Here is a 27,250-nt window from a genome sequence, read left to right as displayed (position 1 = left end):
TTAATACAGAAAAGGTCATCCGTGATTATTAAACACTAAATCACTAATACCTGGAAGCTGTGAGGTATACGAAGACAGAACTCACATTAACTTTCGCTGAAGTAGATTGTTAGATTAAATGCATCCTTGGTGTGAAACAACACAGCAATTATATTTCAACTAGTCAAATACTTTTCCTTTATTTTCTCCCTTTTTTGAGATCGTATATCCCAGAAATTTCCAGAAAGATACCTTAAATAAAAAGAGGATTTAGTTCCTGAGTGAAGACCAAATAAACCTTCGAGTGACCAGTTAGTCAAGCAATGGTTAACATATTTCATTAAACAAATCTTAGATCCTGGGGTCAAGAAAAGAGTGATCCACCCTCCCTCCTGCCCACGCTGTAGGAGCAGACAGGTCCCACACCGGAAGACACAATTTTTGTAAAGGATCTTGAAGTCAATTATCAAAAAGCAGAAGGAGCCCGTGTATCAATTGTACTTCAGTTATCTTTTGTCAGAAGTATCTTGTGTGGCTTGTGGATTATCCCTTGAGCTCTGGCGGTAACGATCCCTGCTGCAGTGTTAAACAGATCTAGCTGAGTCCTTCCACAAATCAGTTATGAGGGCTGTTGCACCCTATTGCACTGTGGGGCAGTTTCCTGCTGATGGAAATGGCAGATTTTCTATCACTTTGGGTATTCAAATAAAAATTGGATAACAGTCTTTTCAGTAGGTTGGCTTCGTAGCTTACTACTGTGATTACCTGACAGCCTACAAACATAAAGTGATGGAGCCTACCTAGCAATAGGTTTTGATACTTCATGCAGAAATTTGTAGATGGCATCCTATACTTTCTCTTGTACCAGAATTGTGACTCGATCATAATTTACAGCCTATCCTAGCTTTACAATCTCTGCCTTTTTTTGTGCACCAAAGCATTTGAAAGATTTTTGTCTCTTCTAAAAAGAAAACACCTACAATGGATGTACTCAAGTCCGAGCCCAGAGGAATTCCGTGAACTCCCTTGAGCTCTGGCTTTGTCAAAATCCTTCTCAGAGCATCCTTCACCCTGTTGTTACTTCACGTCAAATGCAGAAACTGTTGCTACAGCGCACTACAGCCGTGAGGACCCCAAAGGCTCTGCCTCTCCTCTCACTGGACCAAATTCTTGTCTTAATCATGGACCAAATTCTTCTCACCTGGAGAAACTCATGTGAGAGTGCGTGAATCTGCAAATGTAAGACAGAGCAGAACTTGACTATCATAATTTTGCTTATTATGAACTGAGATACAATAGTCTTCTTGGGCACCGCTGAGCAAAAAGAAGACAGTTAAACTCTTGAAATTTGATATTTTCATCATTCATCCAAGACATAGAAACTATGCAGGTCACTTGTAGAATTATTCAAAATCTTAATCATCTCAGTGAGAAGACGGTACTCAATTTACAAACTTTTATATGCCAGCATAGGAACATGTTCCATAAAGGGAGTAAGTCAACGTGGGTTATGTTTACACATAGTAATTTCAGTACTCTCCCGAATTCAGGAAAAATATATTCTCAGAAATATCCATATTACCCCCACAGCATTTCAGTCATGTCCCACTAAAGGAATGAAGATTTCACCTGGGGGAATAAGCAGTAGGAGCAGCAAAATAACACAAACAGACCGCAATAAACAAGAAATACAGGGAAAACGCAAACATTCTACCATCTGCTTTACTTCCAGAGCGATGCTCTCCCAATAGCTGTAGCTTCTCCCTGGTTTCTTCCATCTCTGATCTCTATCCCTCACGACATTCTTTTGCTTCTTGTTTTCCTCTTTCTTTTAACTTCTTGTATCAGTTTGTGCGAGATACTTCAAATATTACATACCAAGAATGGTTCTCATGGACACGAATAGCCACAGGTGACCTCAATGGAGTTACCACCTGTAGTAATCACTAGTTCTTGGAGGACAGTTTGGTAGACCGAGTAGACTGGCCTTGTTGGTTTTTTTTCTTTTCAAGTGTCTCCATAGCAAAAACAAAATGTAAGAAAACCCCACTAGCCATAAAACAACAGTGAGCCCTTTGGTAACATCATCTTTTTCATAAATACACCATCTTCCCATGCCTAAAATGAGAAGCAGCTTCCTGCTGCATCTTCTTCTGTTTTCAGGCACAGTGACAACATCACAGCCTACTCCTGCACGGACTCTCTTCTGAAAATGAAGGTCCTTTGGGAACTTAGTGTAGGCTTCAGGTCAGAAGATTTTGTCTTTGACTTGTTCTGTAATGGCTCTTTCAACCTCCGGGGCTATCACATTTTCCTCTTATATATATCTTTAATAAAACCAGGAGATGAGAAAGACAGAAACAACACATCTCAGTGGAATACAATTCAAATAAAGTTGTTAATACTAAATAATATATTTAGTATTTATACTGCTGGTACTACTACCTAAGCCTGTGATTATGGGCAATGCTGAGATAAATAGATAAAAGGAACAGAGGATAGCAGTGAGGCTATTAGGATTTTAAATTTACCACAAGGCAAATATCTAAATAATAAATCTAAATCAGGTATCTAAATAATAAATATCAGTTTAATTTTTTCAAGCCTGAATTGGCCAAGATATTAACCCTGAGAAGTCAAATTCTGAAATGGAAACGTAAACTTAACCTTGATTAAAGATGCAGCAGAACTCCCTAAGCAGAGCAGCTACCATCCCTTGTGGACAGGGAGCTGTTTGCTTTCAGACAATGGTTGATAAAAATATTTATTCTGCCTTTTATTTTTAAATGATTAATCTACAGAATACATTTCTGTATCCTGGTATTCTAAGGTATAATGAAGTTTTCTTGGTCAACAAGAAGCTCTTCTGTTGAAAAAGAACATGTCAGTAATGTCAACGTAGACAATTTTCTAGGTAGAACTGCAATATAGCAGGTAACTGAAATTCAATGCATCTGTTATATTTCTTGTTGCCAAGGTTTTAACATTGCAGCAGCATCTGCCATCAGCTTTCCGAATGATTTTTTGAAGTGAAATTGGTACATTCATTTTATTTCATGACTTAGCAATTGCATCGAGGACAAATTATAGTTTATAGGGTTATATCAAGGTTTTGTCTGCACATCTAGGAGGATCCTAGGACTATAGCCTCACGATTACAGAGACACAACTTATTCTAACTGTGGCCTAGTTGATAAAAATTATATATTTTCTACTAAATCCTGTTCTTCGATTGCTACAAAAAATATAGAAAACACTAATATCCACAGTACATGACATTAACTTTGATCAGTACAGTGTTCTGTACTTTGATTGGCTGACTTTTCCTTCCTTCCTTACAGGTGAACTAGGCAAAAAAAAGGGGAGAGGTGGAGCAATTGGCCAATCGTATCAAGGCACGTTGTACAGATCAAGGGCGTGGTGAACACTGATATTCTTCACAGAATCTATGTCATTAAAATTCCTATATCCTGTTCTTATAAGAAAAAAAAGAACAGACAAAGGCACAACAGGAAGCTATTCTCTTGACAGTGATTTAATAATACAAGAAAATGTTGAGCCATTCTCATTACTGCTTGGAAACTTTAATCTTGTGGACTTAGTTTCTGTTCATGAAAACCTTCAGATCCCTTTATAAGCTACAGAATTGTAGTTTAATTATACGTTTAAACATTTTGGAGCGTCAGACCCACTTTGGAATAGTGTTGTGATGTCTAAATGAAGGGCTTTTCAAGTAATATAAGGCACTGTCTCAACATACTAATAGTTTGTCACAGGACATTCATCTGTATTTTGTAGAGAAAGGGAAATCTGAGAAGAAATATTTTCCCATTATTTTCTCTATATTGTTATTAATAACTCATGAAAAATGCTAGTCAGATTTTCTGTTGTTGGCTTTAATGATCATGCTGTTTATGCATAAGTATGTCAAATAAGCCCCACGTCATGGAGTCAAACCCTCTGCAGGCATTTCCACTCTTAAAGCAAAAACATGCTAATCATCAACCTGTTGTGGACTTTACTGATTGTCTTGCCCTCTCTTTCAAGTATAACTAAGATGAAGTAGAGATGGAATTAACTTTATAAATCACCAACTGACCAAAGGGATAGGAGGTAACAGAGCAAGAAATTAATTTTGCCTTTCTCCACTCTCTTCCATTAGCTATTTAGAAGTCTTCCGGATGACCTTTGGAAGCCTAGACATTTAAGGAGAACTGGAACTCCTACATATAAGAATCAGTCGAAAGACTAATTGGTATGCAAGAGGCAATACTATCACTCAGAAAAACGTGGGTTTGCTGCATAGGAAATGTGAAACAACTTCACAGTCAAGTATTTTACGTAACTCAACCCAGAAACTAAGTTCATGTGGCACACTTTTATATCGCATTGTTAATTATTAAGAAATATGACTTGTGTACAAAAGAATATGCTTCAGAAAGGTACTGAGAATTGACTAGATTATAAATTGGTTTAACTAACTAAATATAGTGCTATGTTCACTAAGCCTTCTAACTAATATTGGATAATAAACAGGCATATTCATCTATTTTTCTTACATTATAGTCACGGAAGATAAACAAAAAAAAAAAAAACACCAAAATAAAATTACCTGCTTAGATGTTAACAGCTTGAACCATAAGCCTATAAACTGCCCTGTTTTTAAGAAAATCATCGTTAGCTGCATATTTTGTATGGTAATTGTACATAACCAGTTTATGAATAACAACAGCAGAGTTTTTCCCTTCTGATTTCAGTGCCACTTGAGCTATGCAGATTTCAAAAAGCTTATGAATATACAGATAAACAGAATTGTTCTGAACATCTGTAAGCAAAATATGAAAAGATGTTTCATACTGAATGAACATCCTGGGTTGTCTAATGCTGGCCAAAAATGGTGTATTTATGTATTAGGCTAATGCACCGAAAATAGCTCAAAATCCTTCACGCACTCCAGAATGCCTTTTCAGATTTTCATCTTTATGGTTCTCACCACAAAATGTAAAAATAATTTTCCTGCACTGTATTCATAAGCTTCAAAGTAACTCAATCGTCTCTTAAACATCAATTTAGCAAGGCAATACCACATCAACTGATAGGGGAATCTTCAAATGACCTCTCCCACATCTGAACAGGATAACGCTAATCTGACCCTTTCAGGCAGAATCATGACTTTCCTCCCTCCCCAACGGAGAGGTGAATCATGCTGCTCTTCAAGGCTTTTGAGGTTGGAGGTTTGCCCTTAGAGGCTTAAGTTTTCATGGGGTAGCCACACAGTGTTGTAACAGTACAGCCATCACCTGGCTGCTTTAAGAGAAATGGTGTCCCCCCCACATAGCTTAATAGTAGGTCTGTAGATCACTTTTGCTTCCTAGTGAAGTCCATCAAATGAAGATCATGGCAGAAGACTGGAACACCACTGAAGTGGAAAACAGACCTGTATTCACTTGAAGCAACACAACACTTCCTTTCTAGAAAATATACTCAAAGCACGAAGAAAGAAACCCTAAGCATTTTCTTGTTTTCTATAGGAGATGATACTTACTCAAGGTCGCTGTTAGGTTGACGGTTGAACTCGATGATCTTAGAGGTCTTTTCCAACCTTAATAATTCTATGATTCTAAGACTAACAGACTTAGTATAAAGAGTGAAGCAGAATATCAAATTGCAATCAATATGCTCCAAGCCTCCATCTCAGTAATTCCTCAATTTACAGGTATTTAAATACAAATGTTAGTGACATGTTACTGTAGACTTTAAGATCAATTATATTTAAGGCAGTGTTGTCCTCAGGGGTCTCCAAACAAGACATTATTTAAGATCATTATGGAACATTCTAAATACACAAGAAGACAAAAACCTTTGTGGGCTCTGTGATCCAGTGTACATGGAACATATTCCTGTCCCTTTTGGCTGCTGGTACATCAGCAAGCAGGAACTTTATTTCTTGCAGTGTAAGAAAGATCAGCTTTCCAAGTAGAAAGCCTGAGTGATTAGTGGCCTGAGTAATCTGGTGGCCTTCTACCATGGAGTGACTGCGGGGATGGATAAGGGAAGAGCAACTAATGTCATCTTGACTTCAGTAAAGCCTTTTATGATGGTGGCCTTCTACGATGGAGTGACTGTGTTGGTGGATAACGGAAGAGCAACTGATGTCACCTATCTTGACTTCTGTAAGGCCTTTGACATGGTCCCACACAACATCCTTTTCTCTAAATTGGAGAGATGCTGGTTTGCTGGATGGACTATTCATGGATAAGGAATTGGTTGGATGGCTGCATTCCAAAGAGTTGCAGTCAACAGCTCAAGGACCACAGGGAGATCAGTAACAAGTGGTGTCTCTCAGGGGTCTGTATCAGGACCGGTACTGTTCAATATCTTTATTAATGACCTAGACAGTGGGATTGAGTGCACCCTCGGCAAGTTTGTGGATAACACAAGCTGAGTCTGCAGTTGGTGTACTTGAGGGAAGGGATGCCATCCAGAGCGACCTTGACAGGCTTGAGAAGTGGGCCAATGTGAACCTCATGAAGTTCACCAAGGCCAAGTGCAAGGTCCTGCACCTGGGTCAGGGTAATCACCACTATCAGTACAGACTGAGTGATGAATGGATTGAGAGCAGCCCTGTGGAGAAGGACTTGGAGATATTGGTAGATGAAAAATTAGATACGAACGAGCAATGTATGCTGGCAGTCCAGATAGATAGCAAATTGTATCCAGGGCTGCATAAAAAGAAGCATGGCCAGCAGGTTGAGGGAGGTGATTCCCCCCCTCTACTTCACTCTTGTGAGACCCCTCCTGGAGTATGGCATCCAGCTCTGGGGTCCCCAGTACAAGAAAGACATGGACCTGCTAGAGCAGGTCCAGAGGAGACCACGAAAATGGTCAGAGGGCTGGAACGCCTCTCCTACAAAGAACAGCTGAGAGAGTCAGGGTTATTCAGCCTGGAGAAGAGAAGGCTCCAGGGAGACCTTATTCAGGCCTTTCAATATATAAAGGGGCTTATTAGAAAGATGAAGAAAGGCTTTTTACCAAGGTCTGTAGTGACAGGACAAGGAGTAACCATTTTAAACTGAAAGAGGGTAGATTTAGATTAGGTATAAGGAAGAAATTTTTTACAATGAGGGTGGTAAGACACTGGAATAGATTGCCCAGAGAAGTTGTGGATGTCCCATCATTGGAATGGGCTTTGAGTAAATTTAGTGAAAGATGTCCTTGCCTGCAGCAAGGGGGTTTGGAACTAGATGATATTTAAAGGTCCCTTCCAACCTAAACCATTCTATGATTTTATGATTGCATATAACATGCGTGGATCAGACAGATACATGATCAAAACTGCACATGCATTCAAGAACATCCAAGAATAAGAGATTGGAAAATCTTATGCCTCAGCAGGCACACACTCCCCTGCCTCCACATTGTGTAGCAGCGCATATGCACACAAATCAACAGTGCATGGCCCATGTCCTTATCTCCAGATAGAAGTATGGATAATGAATGTACATATAGATACCTTGGATTTGAATTAGGTGTTCACATATAGGCATCCAGTTACTTTTGAGATGTCCAAGGGCAGCTGGGGCATCCATGAAAAACTGTCATATGTAGCTACAGCGTGGCACGTGGGATATTCTCAGACATTTCAAATGGCATGAAATCCTACATTTAGGCAACTGAATCAAAAAACCCACCATTGGTTGATACGTTTTGAGTGACCTTAGCATGAGGAAAAGAGTAAATCCACACCATTTTGCCTGAGATCTAGCTGACAATGTGTTTTTACAAGAAGTGCTAAATGTTTCATCCAAAGAATTGTTGCTTTTTTTCTTTAGAGTAGAGTGCCAGAAAGGTGTTGGACTAAAATAACTTTCCTGCAGAGATTCTCAGGACTGCATGGGCTGAAAGCAAAGCTCAAAGACTTGCCAAGTGGATACTGTTTAGATGGCCCTGATGTCCTTTCTAGAGCTGAATTTAGAGGACATGACTGTTAAGTGTTTACCATAGATATGATCTTGCCAAAACAGACGCATAAGAAAGTGGCAATCTCACGGTGCATAACTGAAGTCTACTATTTCATAAGAACTGTTCTTCCCAATGCAAACTATGGCAACTAGAAGCAGCCAGATGGCAATATCTTAGGGGAGCTTGTGAGACCTCTCTTTAAAGAGACTTCCAAAAAGTACGTTCAAAGATGAAAAAAAGCCTGCCAAAAAAAAAATCAGAATAAAATTAGAGTAAAATAGGGCTAGAGGAAGCTAAGTAGGAAAAAAATAGCATGCAGAAATCAGTAAATTCTCCAAATCAGCTCAGCTGCACAACTAGGAACAGAAATGTATAGCACATACACATCCCATTTATGTTCACACAGACAAGGCTATGAAATATGTGCTTACGCTTCTAGATATCTCTGAGCAAAAAATCCTCCAATGTCCAGCATCTGGAGGCATATAAACATCCATAATGCAACTGTGTATAAAAACAAGCACTAGCAAAATAACCTCAGCTGTGTTTTTGTACTACAAATCTAACTTAAAAAACTATCAGAAAATAGACTTCAAAGATTTTTCCCATTTTTTTATTCCAGGATTCTTATTATTTAATTACCATTTTTATTTTTGTTCACTATTGATAAAATACAACACATAAAGTAGCTACAAAAAGCTTTCAAAGTATCTCAATCAAATGCTCACAACACTATGGAGCTATTCTGAAATATAAAACCAGCCTATACGGCACAGAATTAAAAGAGATGGTACCTTTTTTCTGCTTCCCTGGCTACACCACCTTGTCCTGTGTTCACATCTTCCCTTGGCCAACAGCCAGCACTGAGTATCTTTGGAGAAACACTCAACAGTCCATCATAACTATCCTCGGTATACTGGACCCATGAGTGCATTGGGAAAGAGAAGTTGTGCTGCACATCCCTATTCTATATAAACAAGCTAATTATTTAATACCCAGGCCATTAAAAAGAGTGGACAATAAATACAAGATAGGTCTTGGACCATATATGCTTATAAAAATTACAGATAGTGCAGGCAAATGATGAAAGTATAAAATACAAGAGTGCAGAAGTATTAGGAAGTAATGGACCATTTGGATAAATATGACAGACATCACTGATCCTTCCATAGACGAAAGTTCTTATCGCTACGTTTTGCAGGAGTTCTGGGTATCTATGCATCAGTTAATGCTAAAGGCATGTGTCCCAGTTTCGGCAGGGATAGGGTTAAATTTCTTCCTAGTGCTGTGTTTTGGATTTAGTACGAGGAGAATGTTGATAACACACTGATGTTTTCAGTTGTTGCTAAGTGCCCTCCTAGTCCAAGGACAGCTCCCGTGCCTACTGACTGAGCTAGGTACACAAGATGGGAGGGAACATAATCAGGACAGCCAGCCCAGCTGGCTAATGGGGTATTCCATACCATGTGACGTCATGCTCAGTATATGAACGGTAGGCGTGATCCGGGAAGTGCCGATCGCTACTTGGTTATCGGTCAGCGCGGGTGGTAAGCAATTGTATTGTGCATCGCTCATTTTGTATATTCTATCATTATTTATTACCATTATTTTCCCTTTTCTGTTCTATTAAACTGTCTTTATCTCAACCCATGAGTTTTTCTCACTCTCACCCTTCCAATTCTCTCCCCGTCCCGCTGGGGTGTGGGGGGAGTGAGTGAGCGGCTGTGTGGTATTTGGCTGCCTGCCAGGTTAAACCACGACAGCATGGTATCTTTTTTTTTTATTCTAGATATTTTTAAATTTCTATATACTAAACATTTGCACTCAGGAGCATGCATACTGCTATGAGTTACCACTGGAAATTCTCCCCAATCTATATGTTTTCTTTGGCATTTAAAAGGCAATTTCTTGTTAGTTCAGTATTGTCTGTAAAATACCATCTTAAAACATCTCTTTTCACATTTTTTACTATTTCCAGAAAGTTTCTGCTTTTTTGGGTGCCTTGCAGCACTTCTCCACTGTTGCTAAAGTGTCCATTATTTGTTTGTGCCACTGAACTTTTTACACTCTTTCTATCAAGCCTATGTGACAGATTGTCGGTGAGAACAGTATATCAACTTCAGTATTTGGCATAAAAAGTGTTAACAAGAAAATAAACCAAAAGAAAACCTCCAAGCTGTTCTCCACTAGCGAGTATAGGAAAGCAAGAATTTGCTTTAACAGCAACATTAGTCAGTTGGCTGCCAGTGGTTCTATGTTTTAGATCACAGAAAGAAACTGTATTGGGTTATTAGTACTGTAGAAGGATTAGTATAACAGTGCAAGGGTTTGGCGTGGAAATGATAGGGTGCTGGGCATCGAACTGTATAAAAATTTGACAAATTAATAATAAATGAGAAATTTAGAGACTTCTCCATACAACCTCTTGGTTATATGGAAAGAAAAAGAAAGAATGTGTGCTTTCTGATTTTTGTTCATACTCAGATACAGACAAAAATAAAATCAAAACTCATGCTTTTTCTAAGGAATACATTTGCATAATTTGAAACAGAATTCATTTCCTGAAGAAACTATTTTTTCTTTTTCCTCAGAATATTTGTACATACATTGACTTGTTAATTATTAGGAGGTAACAATGGGATGGGCATACCATAGATTTCATTACAGTTTAGGATGCAAGGCCAATACCAGGGTTGACTAAATACCCAATCTCTTTAATCACTGCATCACTCATTTTACTCCTCATTGTCACTCCTAATCTGACAGGATTCTACTCACAATCCTTATAAACCAAAGAGAAAGACTTACCTGAACAGACCTCTTTGTAGGTAGGATTTGGAGTATACCCTCCTGCGTAACCCACTTGAGTGGAGTAGACTCCCTTCTGTCTCCAAAAGTTCCTCTCGGCTCCCCAGAAACAGCCCATACCTGAATATTGCATAAAGTACATATCGCTATGTCAAAATCTGCTCAACATTAAGTCACTCATTTGCACATTAATTCATATAGTGGAAATAACATCTATAGCCAGCACATGATGGTTAAATGTTTTCCAAGATCCTGCATAGAGTAACTATAGTGAGAAATCCATTCTGCTTAAAAATTTATTTTTTATTATTTATGCTTCTGAATATTAACATATCACAGAGGATAAATCCTATAAATGTTCAAAGGCCCAAACAAGGAGAATTCTCATGCACATAAAAAAAAGTTACTTAAAAGGCAATTGCGCTATTTGTACAGCACCATTTTTACTTTAGTTGATTAGCAAGCTGTCAAAACACAATAATTTGTATTAATGGCAAACAGTTATTTAATTTTCTGCTTTCAGGCATATGCAGTCTTTAAAGGTGGCAGTAATAATGGATTAAATTATATGCTATACAGGAGGAAAAATGCTTTGCTTTAACAATTTATGCATGCAGATATTTGATGTTCAGACAAAATTTTGGTAGTCATTCACCCACATGGCCAATTATCAAAGGACAGCAGACTGTCAACAGGTGTAAATTAGCAAAACTCTCCCGGTAATAGGAATCAAGCACATTGTATGAAACCCAGAGGGAAGGAACAAACAAGAATAACATTCACAATTCTCTGACGGCTTAAATAATTAAGAGATGTTAGCTACGATGTGGACGATTCTAAAGCTGAAACGTGTGATGTACACTCTAGTGTTGTTTAGCCTATCCCTGATTATGGGCAAAGTATGTTCTATTTCAGTGATAACACACTTCTTTTTGTTATTCCCTTACTAAAACATTTGAAATAGAAGGCAGTAAAAAATAAGTTAAATATTAAATACACTTAGAAATCAATGATCCATGAAGGGTTTTCTATTGATAACACTGCAGATATGACGGGTTAAAATTTACAGAGATGTTCCTTCAAAGTACAACTAGAAGAACAAAGCAGTCCTTTCTAACAACTGCGATGGCTCACAAAGGCATATTCTTTCTTTGAAACTTTAGAGATCAGCTTCAAATTAAAGTAACTTATTTTGACCAACTCCTGTCTCTGCAGTTGCAATGCACCAAAAATACAGAAGTAATGACCCAGATTTCTCCTTCTAATTCAGGTGCTCAGGCAAGCCGCATAAATTAGGAGCCTAGCCTGCTCCGGGAGACCAGAGAAAGAGTCAGGCATCTCCTGAGGACAATTCAGCCCACAGAAGATATAAATTGCTGATCAAATTACAGTCATTCTCCCTTGACTACGGAGATAGCTATGGCTATTAGACTTGGGTTCCTCAGCTAAATTAGGCTGCTGTAGGACCTCTCTTGAAATTCCCTCCCAGTTTTGCAGAAAGAACAATCTAGAATTCTCATTTGAGAGAAATTTTTCAAGCACTCACATATCACCTAATGGTGATTTAAACTAGAGTGCATTTCTGTACCTGATGTCACTATTTTATCTCAGTTAAGTCTGGGAAGTTTTCCAGTAATTACGCCCCTAGGTCTCGGCAATTGATATAGGGTGAGACAGTTTTTACACGTCGCTCTGCCTATGTTGCACAGCACAAGCGGCCGCAGTGGTCCTGTCATTGTCCAAATCAAGAGCGTAACTAGAGAACATCAGCAACCCCTGACGCTCAGGTTTCCTTCCCACAGAAGTCAGAGACGTATAAGGGGAGCAGAGCATGTCCATGTTTCATCCCAACAGTCAGGTCACAGATGAGAGGGAGCCTGGGAAGTGCTTCTTGGTCCATTGTGAAGACAGCCTTTGAACAAATAGTTTAGACACAGCCTTTGAGTTTTTAACCAAATAATTGCTTAGAAGTGTATTTTTATCTGTGTTTCTGCAAACGTATATGTAAAACTGTGAACACAGGTACGTCTGCAAGTTCCTTGTAAAAATACTACATGCATCCTTGCCAAAATTCCTGTCACAGTACATTTGAGTGATGCGAAACATGTAGGCAATACTCATTAACGATACTTTAACACGGAGGGTATGCAAAATTCTTGACTCTTTTACACTGGGTAGGCATATGGTGACAAAGTTCAGAAGCAAACACAAGCATACACAGCTTGGGGTAGGAGGGCAAATTTCTGCTAAAATAAAACCCTTGAGCTTCATCATTCCTGTCTGCAGTTCTCTACTCCTCACGCCCAACATCAGAGATGTTGACTACGTCTTCATACTGCTTTATCCATGAGGACATTTTGGAGGCATTACAGAATTAGACTCTGATGAAGAATCTATTTGAAAAGTGCATCTGATTTTGCTAAAGTCAACACAAAAGAGAAAACATAATTTTTAAAAATCATGACTGGGACAATTGTTTAATTACGTGAAAGGCCTATTGTGTATCAAGTCTATCAGAGGTTCCAAAAAAAGGTATTTCCATTCCATTGCAAGATAGTGAAAAGTTTGGAACACAGCTTTTCCATGGCCATCCAGTCTGCTCTAATAGACTTTGTTCCTTCTGATAATCATAATTTACTGTGTCAACAAAAGAAAATTTTATATTTCGATATACAACCCCAAAAGAGGAAGGAAGCAGGATCCACTTAAATCTCATCTCTCTTAAATTTAGATATTCAACTACACACACTGCCCAGCTATTCTGCTTATTTTTTAGGACTGTTTAAACTTGGTGGTCTCAGAATTCATTAGGTTCTTCTCTACTTCCCATGACAGTGTTCACCCAAACATGTTGTCCTGAAAAAACAGGCACCTTTCAGTAGTTTTCTGGTGGTTGGATTTAGGCGGAGAGCAGAAGAGGGCATCAGAACTTACATAGAAGTGGGCAGACTATATTACACTGCTTTCAATGGTGCCTTTAATTTATTTTGTGGGTTGTTTGTTAGATCCTAAGTCTGTATCTGTACGTAAAGCATAGAAAATAAACTTCAGCCCAACATTAATACTTGAGTGCTGTGCATCCTTAATATTACAAGGGAAGTTTGAGCTCCAGCTGCCTAAAATCCCAGCTGGTTTGGCAGCAGGTGACGCCGAGACCCTTGCAGAAAGGACTCTGTAGCCAATTTATCAAACTAACGTTGGTTGGACAAGCATGCTGAGGGGTGGTGAATGAGCTATTTCATCTATGCCAAGGAATAGTACAGACCCAAAATTTTTCCCACAACATATTGTTAGGCCCACACCTGAGTGCAAATGTGTAACCCAAAATTAAGGACACAACCCAAATTCAGGTTTGAGTTCAAATATAGGCCCAACTTCAAATACAAAGTAGAAATGCTCATTCTTTTCCTATTTATTTCAAGAATTTTAATGCTCAATAAATCCCTAACTGCACTGTCTGAAATTACTGATCGTCAGGGTAGTGGCTCCAGACTCTCCTTGATCAATAGCTATTATTTAGGATTCTCTCATTGATAGCCCTCTCTGACCTGTTGATTGACGGAGTGACCTACATCCTCATCATGGTTTCTTTCACTTTTTCTTCTCTGTAACCAGTTTATGTCTGAATTCATTCTGGCCTCCTTCCTCTGAGAGACAGACATTTTATTCTCTTGGTGAACTATTCTCATCATTTCTCAAGTACGCTGGCACCTTGCACAAACAATAAATCCTCACATCCACGAGAACAGATAAAATTGAAGGCTTTGTCATAATAAAACAACCTGCTGGTAAAGGGACATAATTTACAACAATACAATACTAAATTGCTTTCCACAGTATTAATACATTCAGCGGTTGATGTTTGTTATTCTGCTAAAGTGGTGCCACGTTCTATGGAGAAACTGTCACAAGGAGAGAAATATTAACAATAAAACCCACATAATATTCTGGAGTTAAGACGCATCAGCTCATGGAATGCCTGTTCTTCAGAGCACTGGCTGCCTTAAGCCATGTTTAACATGAACAATGATTACTAAAATAGGGAAATAATGTCAGTTCAAGACTTCACATGCTCTCGTAGTACAAAAAAGTTTATTTTCCCTAATTATTACTGCTCTAGTAAGAAAACTGTAATAAATAATTAAAATAATTAAATCAAATAATCAAATAAAACTCAGAGGAAAAAAACAGTAAAAAACAGTAGGAAAAGAAACATAAAAGCAAAATAAGCCACCCATATTGTAATTTGAAACTAGAAAACATGAATGTGATTTTAAACTACTCATGAAATAATTTGCATAATGCCCAGTACTGGTGAAGTGAGTGCAGCTTTAGCATTAGTAGAGAGCTTCCAGAGGCATTCCTAAGAGAAAGAAAAAAAAAGGAAACCCTGGGGAACATACTCATGTTCCCAGAAAAAGCATTATTTCAACATAATGGCTATTGCAGAATAGTGTTTAAGCATGGAAGATATTTGTCACTTTTTAACTGTTAATTTGTAAAACAAAAACTATTCTTTTAGTGATGGGTTTTGACTGACTCTTGATTGGAATTTCAAAAGGCATTTAAAGTTTTTTTGCTTTTGAACTTCAAAAACAAACAGATTCAAATGGCAATCTTCAAAGGTTCATTCATCCCTAGAAATAATATTAATCATACAATTTGGGAATAAATGCTAGTACCCCTATTCCTTTCTAGCACCTGCATTCATTTCCTCAAACTATTCTTTTTATATAACCATACACATCTATACCTTCTGAACAACTCTTTTTGTACACAGTCCAACGCTCAGCCAAGGAATATGTGTTTCCATAGGCAACCCAGATCATTTGCATATTTGTAAGAAATAGTTAGCATAAGCCGAAGTATTTTTCTAAAATAATGAAAGCAAAGTGTTACTCTGGTAAGAGAGGTAAGCATCCCATTGTTAAAGATAATCTGTAATAATTTTGAAATATTCACAGAGCAGAATTGAACCCCAGGTGTTTACTTTCTAGAGAGATGAATAGCTTTACAGATTACGTTAACCGTATTGACTAGGTCTCCATTGACTGCAACAGGAGCTCATACATTCAGGGATTAATTTATTTGCCTAAACGGAGATATCCAGGGTCATTTGAGATGCCTTAGGATATCCAAGACATCTTTAAAAAGAGTCTAGCATGACAAGCTGAGTTGTTGAAGCCTATGCTGCAGCATAAGCTAGATGAATCCTAAGCAAAATTACTAATTACAAAGTTATTTATCCTCATAATGTTTGTAGCTTGTAATATTGTTAGATTCTTTATTTCATGTACTGCATGCAATGGCCATCACACAGAACCAAAAAACAGATTGGAAAACTTATTTGAAAATTATGCAACGTTCAAGACGCATTCTCCACTCATACAAGAAACCGCATGATCTTGCAAAGGTAAATTTACTCGCCTTCGTTCTGATCTCATTCTCCGTCTGTTCCCATCACATCTTTGAATAATACTCAGTTTCCCTGAGTATTGCAGGTTCCCTGATGTAAATTCCTATTTATGATTCCATGAGGTAAATCAGCACAGGCAGTAAATTTGCATCAGAAGGACATTCTTGATCCAAACTAAAACCTCACAAGATGCACCTATTCTTTACTAATTAAAGTCTATTAAGTCCTGAGCTCAATAGTTGCTAAAGGAGGCTGATGCTTCAGGGACTCTCAGCTTTCCATTTAGAGAAACTCACAGCAGGTGTATCATTTTTATATATGGCTGATTTTCATATTTTCTCTAAAACCTGTACACGAATACAGTATTTTCATTTGTGGAGCATTTTTTTTAATTCCTTTGTCCTTTACCTTTGTGGTATATCCTTCTCCGCTGGGCATCAGGTGCATACACAACCTGACTTCTGCCTGACTACCCAACGACCTTTCGCTCCTGCCAGCTTTATTTACAAGCATTCTCTCTCCCCTGCCCTCCCAGCAGCCCAACAGGACATCCAGAAGACTCTTTTTTGTCATACTCTGAAGAATGAATGCATTATTTCATTGGCATGCCAAGTCTTTTCTGGCCCACTGCCTGCAATCCCTACACCCACACTTCAAGGCACTTTTCCATGCAGCAGATTAAGAAGCTGTTTCAATGCCAGGTTGATAGCAATGCTTCACTGCAGAAGATGAACTGCAAAGGATATGGATCCTGCTCCTCCTTCTGTTAACAGGATTTTACAATGTATGATTCCACTAAGAAGAGGAAAATGTCAGTTTTAAAGATATACTCAGAAAAATAAAACGTGCTGGTATGCTGAGAGAACAAAGAGCAATGTGCCCTGGAAACCTCTTCCCTAACCCCAGATCAGATAAGTAGCGGGACAGGATCTATCCAAAGCTCGGGAGCACCCTAGACAGAGGAGACCAGCTCTTGTGCCAGCTTATGTTCTGAAACCCTGGAAGCAATGATTCTGCCAGCTGCTCAAACGCTACAGTACCCAGCCAAAAGTAGCTGGGGGCACAGGCTGCTCCTATACATTGAAGCAGTAAAGGACAGCCAACAGTACATCCCACCGGCCTACCTCAATGCATGTCACTCTAGCCAGCATCTCTCCGGGAGCTGAAGACACAGCTGCCAGTATCCCCACTTCTCTTGGCCAGTATAGGACTTGGCCCAAATTTTGAATACGATTGATTTAGTTACCTCTATAAAATCTGGAGAAGGAAATGCTCAGCTGCTTTGAACTGAAATGATTTTTTTCCCCAACTGGAAGGAATAAATTGAACATCAGCAAGTTATATACCTATACAATAATTCTCATTTCATACATTTCCGCCAAATACTGAGTGTGATTGGCGTTTTTCTCTTTAAAAAAATTGTGTAGAGCAGTTGGTACAGCTGATTGATTGAAGTCAGTCCAAGTACTGATATTTCTAAGTACTGAGCCAAAGAGATATTTATTTATGCTGTGTGCTCCAAAACGGTGGGGACCATTAATTTTTAGTACTTCGAAGGCTACTTCGTTGCCTTCACCATGAAAGGTCAGGATGAGACCTTGGTAGGTACCATCGTGTTCCCTGCCCCAAAGAGGAGAAGGGCAAGCAGGCAACAAGGAAGCTGTGATGTGACCCAGCAGACTCCCAGTTTGGACAGCAAGGAGATCGGGACGTCCTGGCAACCCAGGAGAACATCCAGCCTGTATCTAGTCTATACACAGTGGTTGTACACCTGGTTACAATAATTTTTCTTGACTTTATGTAACTCAATAGCACCAGACTTCCCGAAAGTTAAATTTTGTTCTCTACAGGGAAATATGCCAGTCCCTCTGGCTTCACTGTGATTGTGGACACAAATCCAACAGTAGAACTGGATCTCACAAGCACATGTAAAGTGAGTGAATACAGCTTTGTTGAACACTTTCATACTGCCTGTGAACTTACACAACAGTTAATAAGGGCCTGAAAATCTAAAATTATCAAAGCCATGTCCTCACAGGCACCAAGTAGCCCAGAGTCTTTGTTCTGAATTTTTTCAAATTCTTGTTGAGAATCTGGAAAGAATTCCAGATTCAGACTGAAATGCAATATCATCTTTTACATAACACTGTAATATGTAAGGCGCTTTGGTGAGCCATCTGGATGCATATAGGACTAATGTTATCAATCAGGATTTAAAATAAAATTGTATTATTGATGTCTTTAGGGCTTTAATATGCAGCAACCACAGAATATTTGAGCAATCACAGAATATTTGAGATCACTGGAAAACAATCCACTAAGAAATGGTTGGGAGGAATATATAAAAAACCTGAAATGGAGAACAAGCTCAGCTGAAAGAAATAAAACTCCTGATGACAGATGGCATTAAGCGGATGATCTTCCTAGATGAGCGTTGGCTCTAATGCTACAACAGGGTTGATAAATATGTTGAACAGCTTGCCTGGGGCAAGTCAAACAAAGCCCTCGGCAAGAAATTTAAAATGCAGTTTGCCTAACAGAGCAACTAAAGAGGAATTTCTTGGCTCACCATTTTGCCAAGATGTGTTCTGTTCACACTGCATGAATTCCCAGAGAAACTGTTGGGTTTGCTTCTTTTTCCATAGGAGAAGCAGAAGCCTCATGTTCATTCAAATTAACAAATGCCCAGGCAATTCATTTATGCCTGTATGGTAGCTGCTGACATTCGAAGTGTGTGTGGGCACATGTTTGTGTATGTATGTATGTTTGTATAAAATCTGCACAACAGATTAGAATTATTGTAAGAGGAAAAGCAGACTATCATAATAGAAAAGGAATATTTTACTGTCAAGAGAAAAACTGCCATGTTTTCAGCACAAAAAATATGCATAACATGTCATAAGTATAAGCATGACTTTTGAAAAACCCTATAAGACAACAGCACTCAAACTGGGAAAAGCAAAAGAGAGACAGGTAGATAGAAAATTATTCTTAAAATGTGTTTATCCAATCCATCATAAATGCATGTTACAAGTTTTAAATAATATAAAATCAACAGGATTTAAATAAATCTGAAGCCAATATCAAGAATGTTAAGAAGGCACAAACCACAGTTGCTCTAAACTTCACAGTTACACAGTTACACAGCACAAGAGGTTTCAGATATTCCTATTTAAATGCAATTTTGATCTTAACCAGCAGAGAGCAGGAATATACACAAGTCAGTGTATTAAAATACTTTCAAAGATGTCCTTATCACTGCCTCAGTATTCCTTCCCCATCCAATAAGCAGGAATATTTAAACCAATTTTATCCTGAAGGTCAACAGAACTGTTCTTGGGCGAGTCCACATAATGAGAAAATTCCATCATCAAAATCCTCTGTTGGAAAACTTCTTGCCTCTAATTCCAAGAAACTGGAAGATACGGCCCACTCAGAAAATCATTTCTGCTGCTCTGGAAGGTTGTCGTCACACATTGGAAAGAGAATATGTAAAAGCAGCAGAGGCCAAATTTTCTGACCTTTGAGAGAGGCACCAGAATGTCCCTGCTCCCCAGGACACACACCTCCACCTGGCAGAGTTGGGAGGACAACTGTGCAACGTAACCTCCACCTGTGAGCTGCACCTGAACCGTTCAGAAGTTCATCTCGGGTCTAAATAATCAGCACTAACACTGTGAATCATTCCTAAAAGTGAATAGGAAGAAAAGTAGGTCTTGCGAGAGTGAAGAAAGCCAACCACTTCTGCGGCTCCGCCTTTTTCCGTAGTCTTGGGGTACAGGCTTTATTCCTAATCACTGTTCTGCATCTATTTGTTCTGCATTAATCACACTCAGCATTTTCTTAATTAGGAGAGAAAGGTTAAAAGGAGTTGGAAGATGTGCGGGGTTCATTAGGCCCAAACATATACATACAATTCACGGGCTTTACTTCCCAGCTCCCGAAAGGACACCAGTGTGGGAACATGCTGTAGGAGGAAGCCTGGCTGCAGATGTTTGGATCTGGGGAACCGTGTTTTCTGCTTCCTCTAGAAAGCAAATACTTAAATAGTAATTCACATGTATTTAACTCCTTTTATCCAAAAACATCAAAGCATTTTGCACACAATAATTAAGCCTCACATGACCATAATTTACCAATTATTGCTTTAAGTACTCTACAACTGAGGTATGAGTGGTCCAAAGCAAAGCAAAGAATTCCTTCTGGAAAAATACCAAAGGGTCCCAACTAACAGGTCTTTGTTTAAAATATCTCTTTTCCATGCCATGACTATTTGGTGACTGAAACACCACTTGATAAAATTATGTATTTTCTAACTTTTTCCTTCCCATATTTTGGTTGGTTTGTATTCTTCAGTAAAACTTTGTCTAGATAAAGTGTAGCAACTTTCACCTTATTTGTCTTCTGTCAGTGGAATACAGCTGCAATATAGTAATGAGGAAAATGAGACAAAATAAAGAACTGCTTCCAAAAATAGAGAAAATATATTGGAACATTGTGATTGCTTTAACATATTGAGCCAGATATACCAACTGGTGATCTTGATATTTGTTAGATTGAGGATAGAACTAGTCAAGATTAAGCATGGGACAAGAGAAATCAAAAATGTTTAACAATAAATAGAGAATTCGTCCCCAAAATAGTTCAATGTCTTACTCCTGAAGATTTCCATCTTACAAAAATTTATTTTGTTCTTTTATCAAGTTTCATTCATGAAATTGAACTAATTCTGTTTACTTGGCATTGTATAAGTAATCGACTCCATTATATTTAGACAGGTGTAGTACTGGGAAAAACGAGATGAGAAGGAAGCTTCAGGAATTCAAGTCTGAATGCAGACTGTAAAAGATTTTCTCTCTGAGGCTTGTTTCCATCATTAGTGTTATTGCTATTTTCAAAACCACAGCACATAAAAGCCCTTCATCATAGATTTGAATTCCATTGTGCTGGGTTCTGGGTACGAATGCAGAACAAAAGAGCAATGTCCCCAAAAGTTTAGTTTTCTATTGACAGGGCCATTCATATCGGTACATTCCATAAACATGAAAGAGAACTGTCACAAATTGTACAACTCAGGAATTAGAAACCAATAAATACGTTTTGTTTCATTTTGGGGGATTTGGGAATGGAACTGAGTGAATGCTCCTGGCTGGAAACAATTTGGCATCATTTTCCATGAACAACTGAATCACATCACATACAAAGCAATATTGCATCAAAAATTGGTATGACCTTGTCGTGGTTTAACCCCAGCCAGCAACTAAACACCACACAGCCACTCGCTCACTTCCCTCCCTCTGGTGGGATGGGGGAGAGAATCGGGAGGGTAAAAGTGAGAAAACGTGTGGGTTGAGATAAAGACAGTTTAATAATTGAAATAAAATAAAGTAAAATAGTAATAATAATAATTAATAATAATAATAATAGAATACACCAAGCAAGTGAGGCACGATGCAATTGCTCACCACCTGCCGACCGATGCCCAGCCAGCCCCTGAGCAGCGATCGCTGCCCCCCAGCCCCGTCCAGTTTATATACTGAGCATGATGTCATATGGTATGGAATATCCCTTTGGCCAGTTTGGGTCAGCTGTCCTGGCTGTGCTCCCTCCCAGCTTCTTGTGCACCTCCTCACTGGCAGAGCATGGGAAGCTGAAAAGTCCTTGACTATAAGCACTGCTTAGCGACAACTGAAACATCAGTGTGTTATCAATACTATTCTCATCCTAAATCCAAAACACAGCACTATACCAGTTAATAGGAAGAAAATTAACTCTATCCCAATGGAAACGAGAACCTGTAGAAAAGAAGTGCTATTCACAAAGTAAGAACAATCAGTCCTTAAGTGCAAAATACTTGGATTAAAATTGCATGTCTTTCATGTCTAATCAATTAAAGAGGAGTCTTAAGAACTATTGAAGGAACCTGATGTTTCTTGGCCACAAAGATGATGACTGAAGTGTCCCAAGGACACAGAAAAAATGTCAGGGTTTATGGTCAAAATTCTGACTCCTTTAACTATTTACTCTTTCTAATTTCTCTTACAAAATAAACTATTGGATCAATGCAAATGCGATGAATATGAATAAAAGCATCAGAAGCTCTTTGCACACCTCTGACGTGTCCAAAAATGGAACCAAATCTTAATCTGAATTAACACAGCAGAATGTCGAAGGATACAGTCAATACAGAATAAATTATGCCAGCTTGTGCACAGATACATTCAGTCTAGCCACTTTTCTATCTCCTTTGAAAAAGGGAGTAGTTTCTTAATATATTACCTTTCAAAAGCCTGTTAGGGATAAAAAGAACCTCTGGTACAATAATATGTGAAAGAGATTGAGGTAGAGCTACATGGTCCTATCATCAACCTGATTATTTGCTTCATTGCAAAGCATCACATCTTTAGTTCAGTCATTGATTTGAGGCTTTCAAATCATTTTGTGATCTTCCTTTGCTCTAAGCATTCCAACACTTTGCAGAGATTCATTTTAGATCATCCTCGGTCATTTGACACACTTTAGTGCTCTGCTACTCAAGCAGAACTTGATGTACACATAAAATAAGAGATGTCATCAGGGCTGCATAATCCATTTGATTCTCTTGAAACAGTATCTTTTATATAAATTCATCTCTGCAATAATAGCAAAGCCTTAGCCTTGTCTTGTGAAAGTCTCTCTAATCTCTCGGCAACATTAGGGAGCTTGAAATATACAGAAGCAAAACAAAATCTATTCCACTCTTACAAAAGCAGAGCACCACAAACATTTTGTTACCAGCAAAATAAGATTCACTTTTAGGGCTATGCTGCAGAAAATAATAACTTGTTTACAAAGTTTGTTTACCGCAAGGAGTAGAAATCTTGCCTTTTCTTTCCTTTTTTGATACTATTGCTAAGTTAAATTAACTGCCATAGACACATTCAGAAAAACTAATCTCATATTACTTATTTTATTTATAACCTTAGATTTTAAACAACAATAGAAAGCTGTAGGCACCCTGACAATTTTTTAAACTTACAATCTGTAATTGCTCAGGAGCAAAAAATAATTACATTCAAATAACAAGCTAATTCAACAAGCAGCCCTTTAGTCCTCCTTTCCCCAGCTCTGCAGAAACATACCCTTAACCCTTTTCCAATAAAAGCCCAAACTAATAAATGCCTCCTAAGTGTACCTAGAAGATCATTAAAATTAATCTATTTTGAACCACAGCTGTCCTTAATGGAAACATAGAATTTCCAAGAGTTATTTTCTCATCTGTTAGTAGCCAATAAAATTATGGTACGTTCTCACTTGCAAAAGAGAATAACTCTTTCCTATCCACCCCCCAAAAAAGACAATTACTCAAGAAAATACCAGAGAAGATTGTTATAGAAAAACTAATTTATATCCAGAGGAACAGACAGAGGCCAAATAGATATGTGGTTAGTCATTTACCATTTATGCAGTACTTGACGTGCACTCATTCCCAAAAAAACATGGTATATCACTATTGAAAATAAAGTAACTATATTAAATGCTGAGGCAGAGTGTCTGCACTGCACTGATGGCTTGGCAAAGGAATTGCCAGTACCACAGCGAAGTCCATGACCTGCTCACTCTCTAACCCCGTGGTTTTCTTAGACATCCTCTAAACGTCCTGCGCTCTCTGGCTGTGGTTGGCAGAATATTAGAGGGCATCACGAGGCATACAGCCTCTGGCTGTTTTAAGGGCTGCATTAGCATGCTCTTGCTTAAATAAATAGCCCCTCTAACCTTGAAGCTGGCTTTTGGGAGAGCCTCATAATATGCTATAGACATACACACCGTCAGTCATTAAAGAAGCACCATGACAGCTGCACAGCAGCCATCTAAGGTGGAAATTCCCATCTTTATCATGAAGTTGGATGTGGCCGTTGTACAGCAACTCTTTGAACAAGCAAAGACACATTTATTTGCAGCAGAATTTTCCTCTTTCTTCACAGATTTTGAATCAGCAATTATTAATTTTTTTAAAAAAAGCAATGCAATATGTATCACTTATGACTCCTACATTTCGGTATAATGCAATAGTCATAAGTGATACGCGGCAGACAAGCCTGAGATGCAACAGAGCGAGCACTGAAGTGGATAATAAATTAGCTTATACAAACCCTGGTCAGAGATCCTTGTACAAATGTATTTTGAATAACTGTAGCTATTCAACCAGGCTTGGATAACATGTACCGCAGTCAGAGAGAGAGAGCTGTGCTGCCCCGGGGTGGAAGCAGTAAGAGGTCCCTCCACGCTATGCCTTCAGCCCACCTGCTTCCCAGGCACAGAGGCATAGACATCTTTCATACCCACGCCAAGCTAGACATGCATCCAGAAAGAGCTGTTGCTTATTTTACAGCATTCACTGTGCAATCCATCATTTTGCCTCCTTTGGGGTTTTGGGGTTTTTTTTGACATACAACTTCAAAGCAGGGTAGGTGCTAGATTACTAGAATGCATATCAAATTTGCAAAACTTGCCCAGCTTCATTGTCCAGCAGAAAAAGATTCACATGCGTCTATAATTTATTATTTCTCACTACAAATCTTTCTCAACAAGGAGCTAATGACAACTGTGGCTTGCATTTGCATGGTTTTCAACACCATTTTCAACAATGACTCCTGTATTTTCAAATCAGCACACAGGTTCTAGCTATGTGATTCCCCACAGCTTTAATTAATTAATAATAGAAAAGCAGCCGATGTGATATGATAGGTGATATACACACATGATATATGTGACCTATGACATACAGTACATGGCATAAAAGGGATCCATCTCACAGCCGACAGCAGCAGGCACTCGGGGAAGAATAAGAAAAGGACAAGTAGACACGATACTTGCCAGTACCATGGTCCTAGATCCTGACTTTTGCAGGATTTCCCGAGCCTGCTGAGGTTTGAATAACTCTCAGTGGATCTCTCTTCCAGCTGTTTCTCCTGGCCACATTTCAACTTGAGAAATCTTCTGTATGCAGAAAATCCTTTGGCAAGGAGACCAAGAGTCTCCTTGCTTTTCTGACTGCTATTCCAGCTTTTCTGACTTATTTTGAAACTGGCTCCTACTTGCATCCTTTCTTCTGGCCCCTACTTCTTATAAGGGGAGATATTCTGCAAAATCAATTCCCTTTTACATTCGCCATGCTATGATCATTCTGTAGACCTCTCATACCCCACTAGGTTATCTCTTTTCCACACTAAATAGTCCTAATGTACCCTGTTGTTCCTTGTATAGAAGATGCTCCATACTTCTGATCACCCTTTTTGCCCTCCTGAACCTTTTTCAGTTCTGCTAGATCTCTTTTGACCTGAGTGGTGCAGAAATGCATACAGTATTGAATACATGAAAAAACCACGGGTTTATACACTGGCAGAATGATGATTTCTGTTTTGTTCTCTCTTCTGTTCCTATTCCACTTTCCAACAACAGGCATCGACAGGGAAAGGAATTGCATACTTAGGCATCAGCTAAAATCCATATATTACCCTCCTCCTAAAATTGTGTATAAGAAGGGAGTTTGGGGGCAAAATACGACTGATGGAGTCATCAGCAAAGCGCCTTAGACTCACAGCAGGCTGCAGCCAGGGAGAATACAACTGGTTGAATCTGAGAGATTCTTATAGCCTCAGGTTCCAAACAACATAGCACTTCTGTAAGCCCCAGCACATGCTCCAAAACATTATGGATCCACACAGTACTTTGAATTCTTGGGAAAATATTTGTATAGAGTCAATAAGTCTGTTTTAAAGCAACAAAACTGCCTCAACGCTACAAACATATTTGATGTACCCTTGGGTTTGGTCTACAACATCATAAAACATAAATAATTGTAGTCTGGAACAAACAACTGGAAGGTACCAAGATTAGTTTTAAAATGAGGTAAGTGGCAATATTTTAACTGAAGATTTAAAAAATTCAAGTATAAACATACCTTATAAAAATATAAATTTTGGCCCTGTCACATGCGCCAAGGAATTGGTGACCTATTCAAAAGTCTGTTGATGAAAGCAAAAAGCAAAGATGCAGAAGATACCGGCCAGCAAGAGAAAATCTGTATTAAAAGTCTCCGGTTATACGCAGTCTTCTTTGTCTGAAGGTACACTACTAGAACAAGTAAAAGTCAGGAGTATTCATGAATTCTTCACAGATGTTAAATTCTCACACTATAGTCAGCTCCAGTTGGCTGAATATGTCTGTACCACAGGTTCATGGCCTGGCTTCATTTATTCATGCAACACTGCTGTTCCCTGTTTTCAGCATATACCATGGCATGAGATCTAGGAAATTTAAGAAAAGCTAAAGCTCTGAGATGAGAAACATGGTCAACAACACATTTCACCTATGGTACCAAGGCATAATTAGTGTTGTGTGTATGTGTGCACATACATTTTCTCAATTTAGGGTTTTGTTTCAAATCAGTGTCAGTCCATTAAGAGTGGTGCTTCTATACCGTAAGACGCAGGGTGAGGGCTGCGTGCATTGGGGCATCAGGACATTTGAGGATACAAGGCCTGCCAGGAGAATATTGGGGGATAGTATAGAGCAGAGGGAGTGAAATTTCACTCTGCTTCAGAATGTGATTAGAAGGAGTGGTACCCAGGATGAACTATTCCCAGAACCACATGCAGGTTTCATCTCAAAGGGAACCAGTTGGTTCTTTCCAGAAGACAGCCTGGGAAAAAACATAGTATGCAGATAGTAAGGACAAAAAAAAGAGAAGAACCTAGGTGTGAATTTCTGTAGCAGATTAGAAATAACCACTACAGCCAAGCAGCAGACTACACGTTGGTTTGAAGAGGGACCATGTTAGCTACCAAAAGTCCTTCTACACCTAAAAAACATGCCCAGATCTTTAATGAAGCAGCACAGTAAAACGATCTTGGGATTATCGGTCTCCAGAAAGCAAAGCAGTTGATAATCTCTTTATCTGCCACAGGGATAAACACCATCACACTCGATGAGTCTGAGTATAACCATTTGATGCTTAAAGCCCTACGTTTGTCCTCTCTTGGCTTGTCAGGCACATTCCACTGAATAACACTGAGTTACTCCCATCCTGCTGTGCAGCTGGAC

General features: G+C 38.7%; 1 protein-coding gene across 1 annotated transcript in view; it reads right to left on the bottom strand.

Moving 5' to 3' along the window:
• Positions 1-27,250, bottom strand: part of MSRA (methionine sulfoxide reductase A) — a 297,534-nt gene that overhangs the window by 143,367 nt on the left and 126,917 nt on the right. The window contains exon 3 of the mRNA XM_075144833.1: positions 10,750-10,869. Within this exon, the coding sequence (XP_075000934.1) occupies positions 10,750-10,869 (120 nt within the window). The remainder of the gene's footprint in view (positions 1-10,749; positions 10,870-27,250) is intronic.

Source organism: Calonectris borealis, chromosome 3, assembly GCF_964195595.1.
Source record: "Calonectris borealis chromosome 3, bCalBor7.hap1.2, whole genome shotgun sequence".
Taxonomy (NCBI): domain Eukaryota; kingdom Metazoa; phylum Chordata; class Aves; order Procellariiformes; family Procellariidae; genus Calonectris; species Calonectris borealis.
The sequence above is the reverse complement of the archived record's forward strand: the minus strand, read 5'-3'. Positions and strand labels throughout refer to the sequence as shown.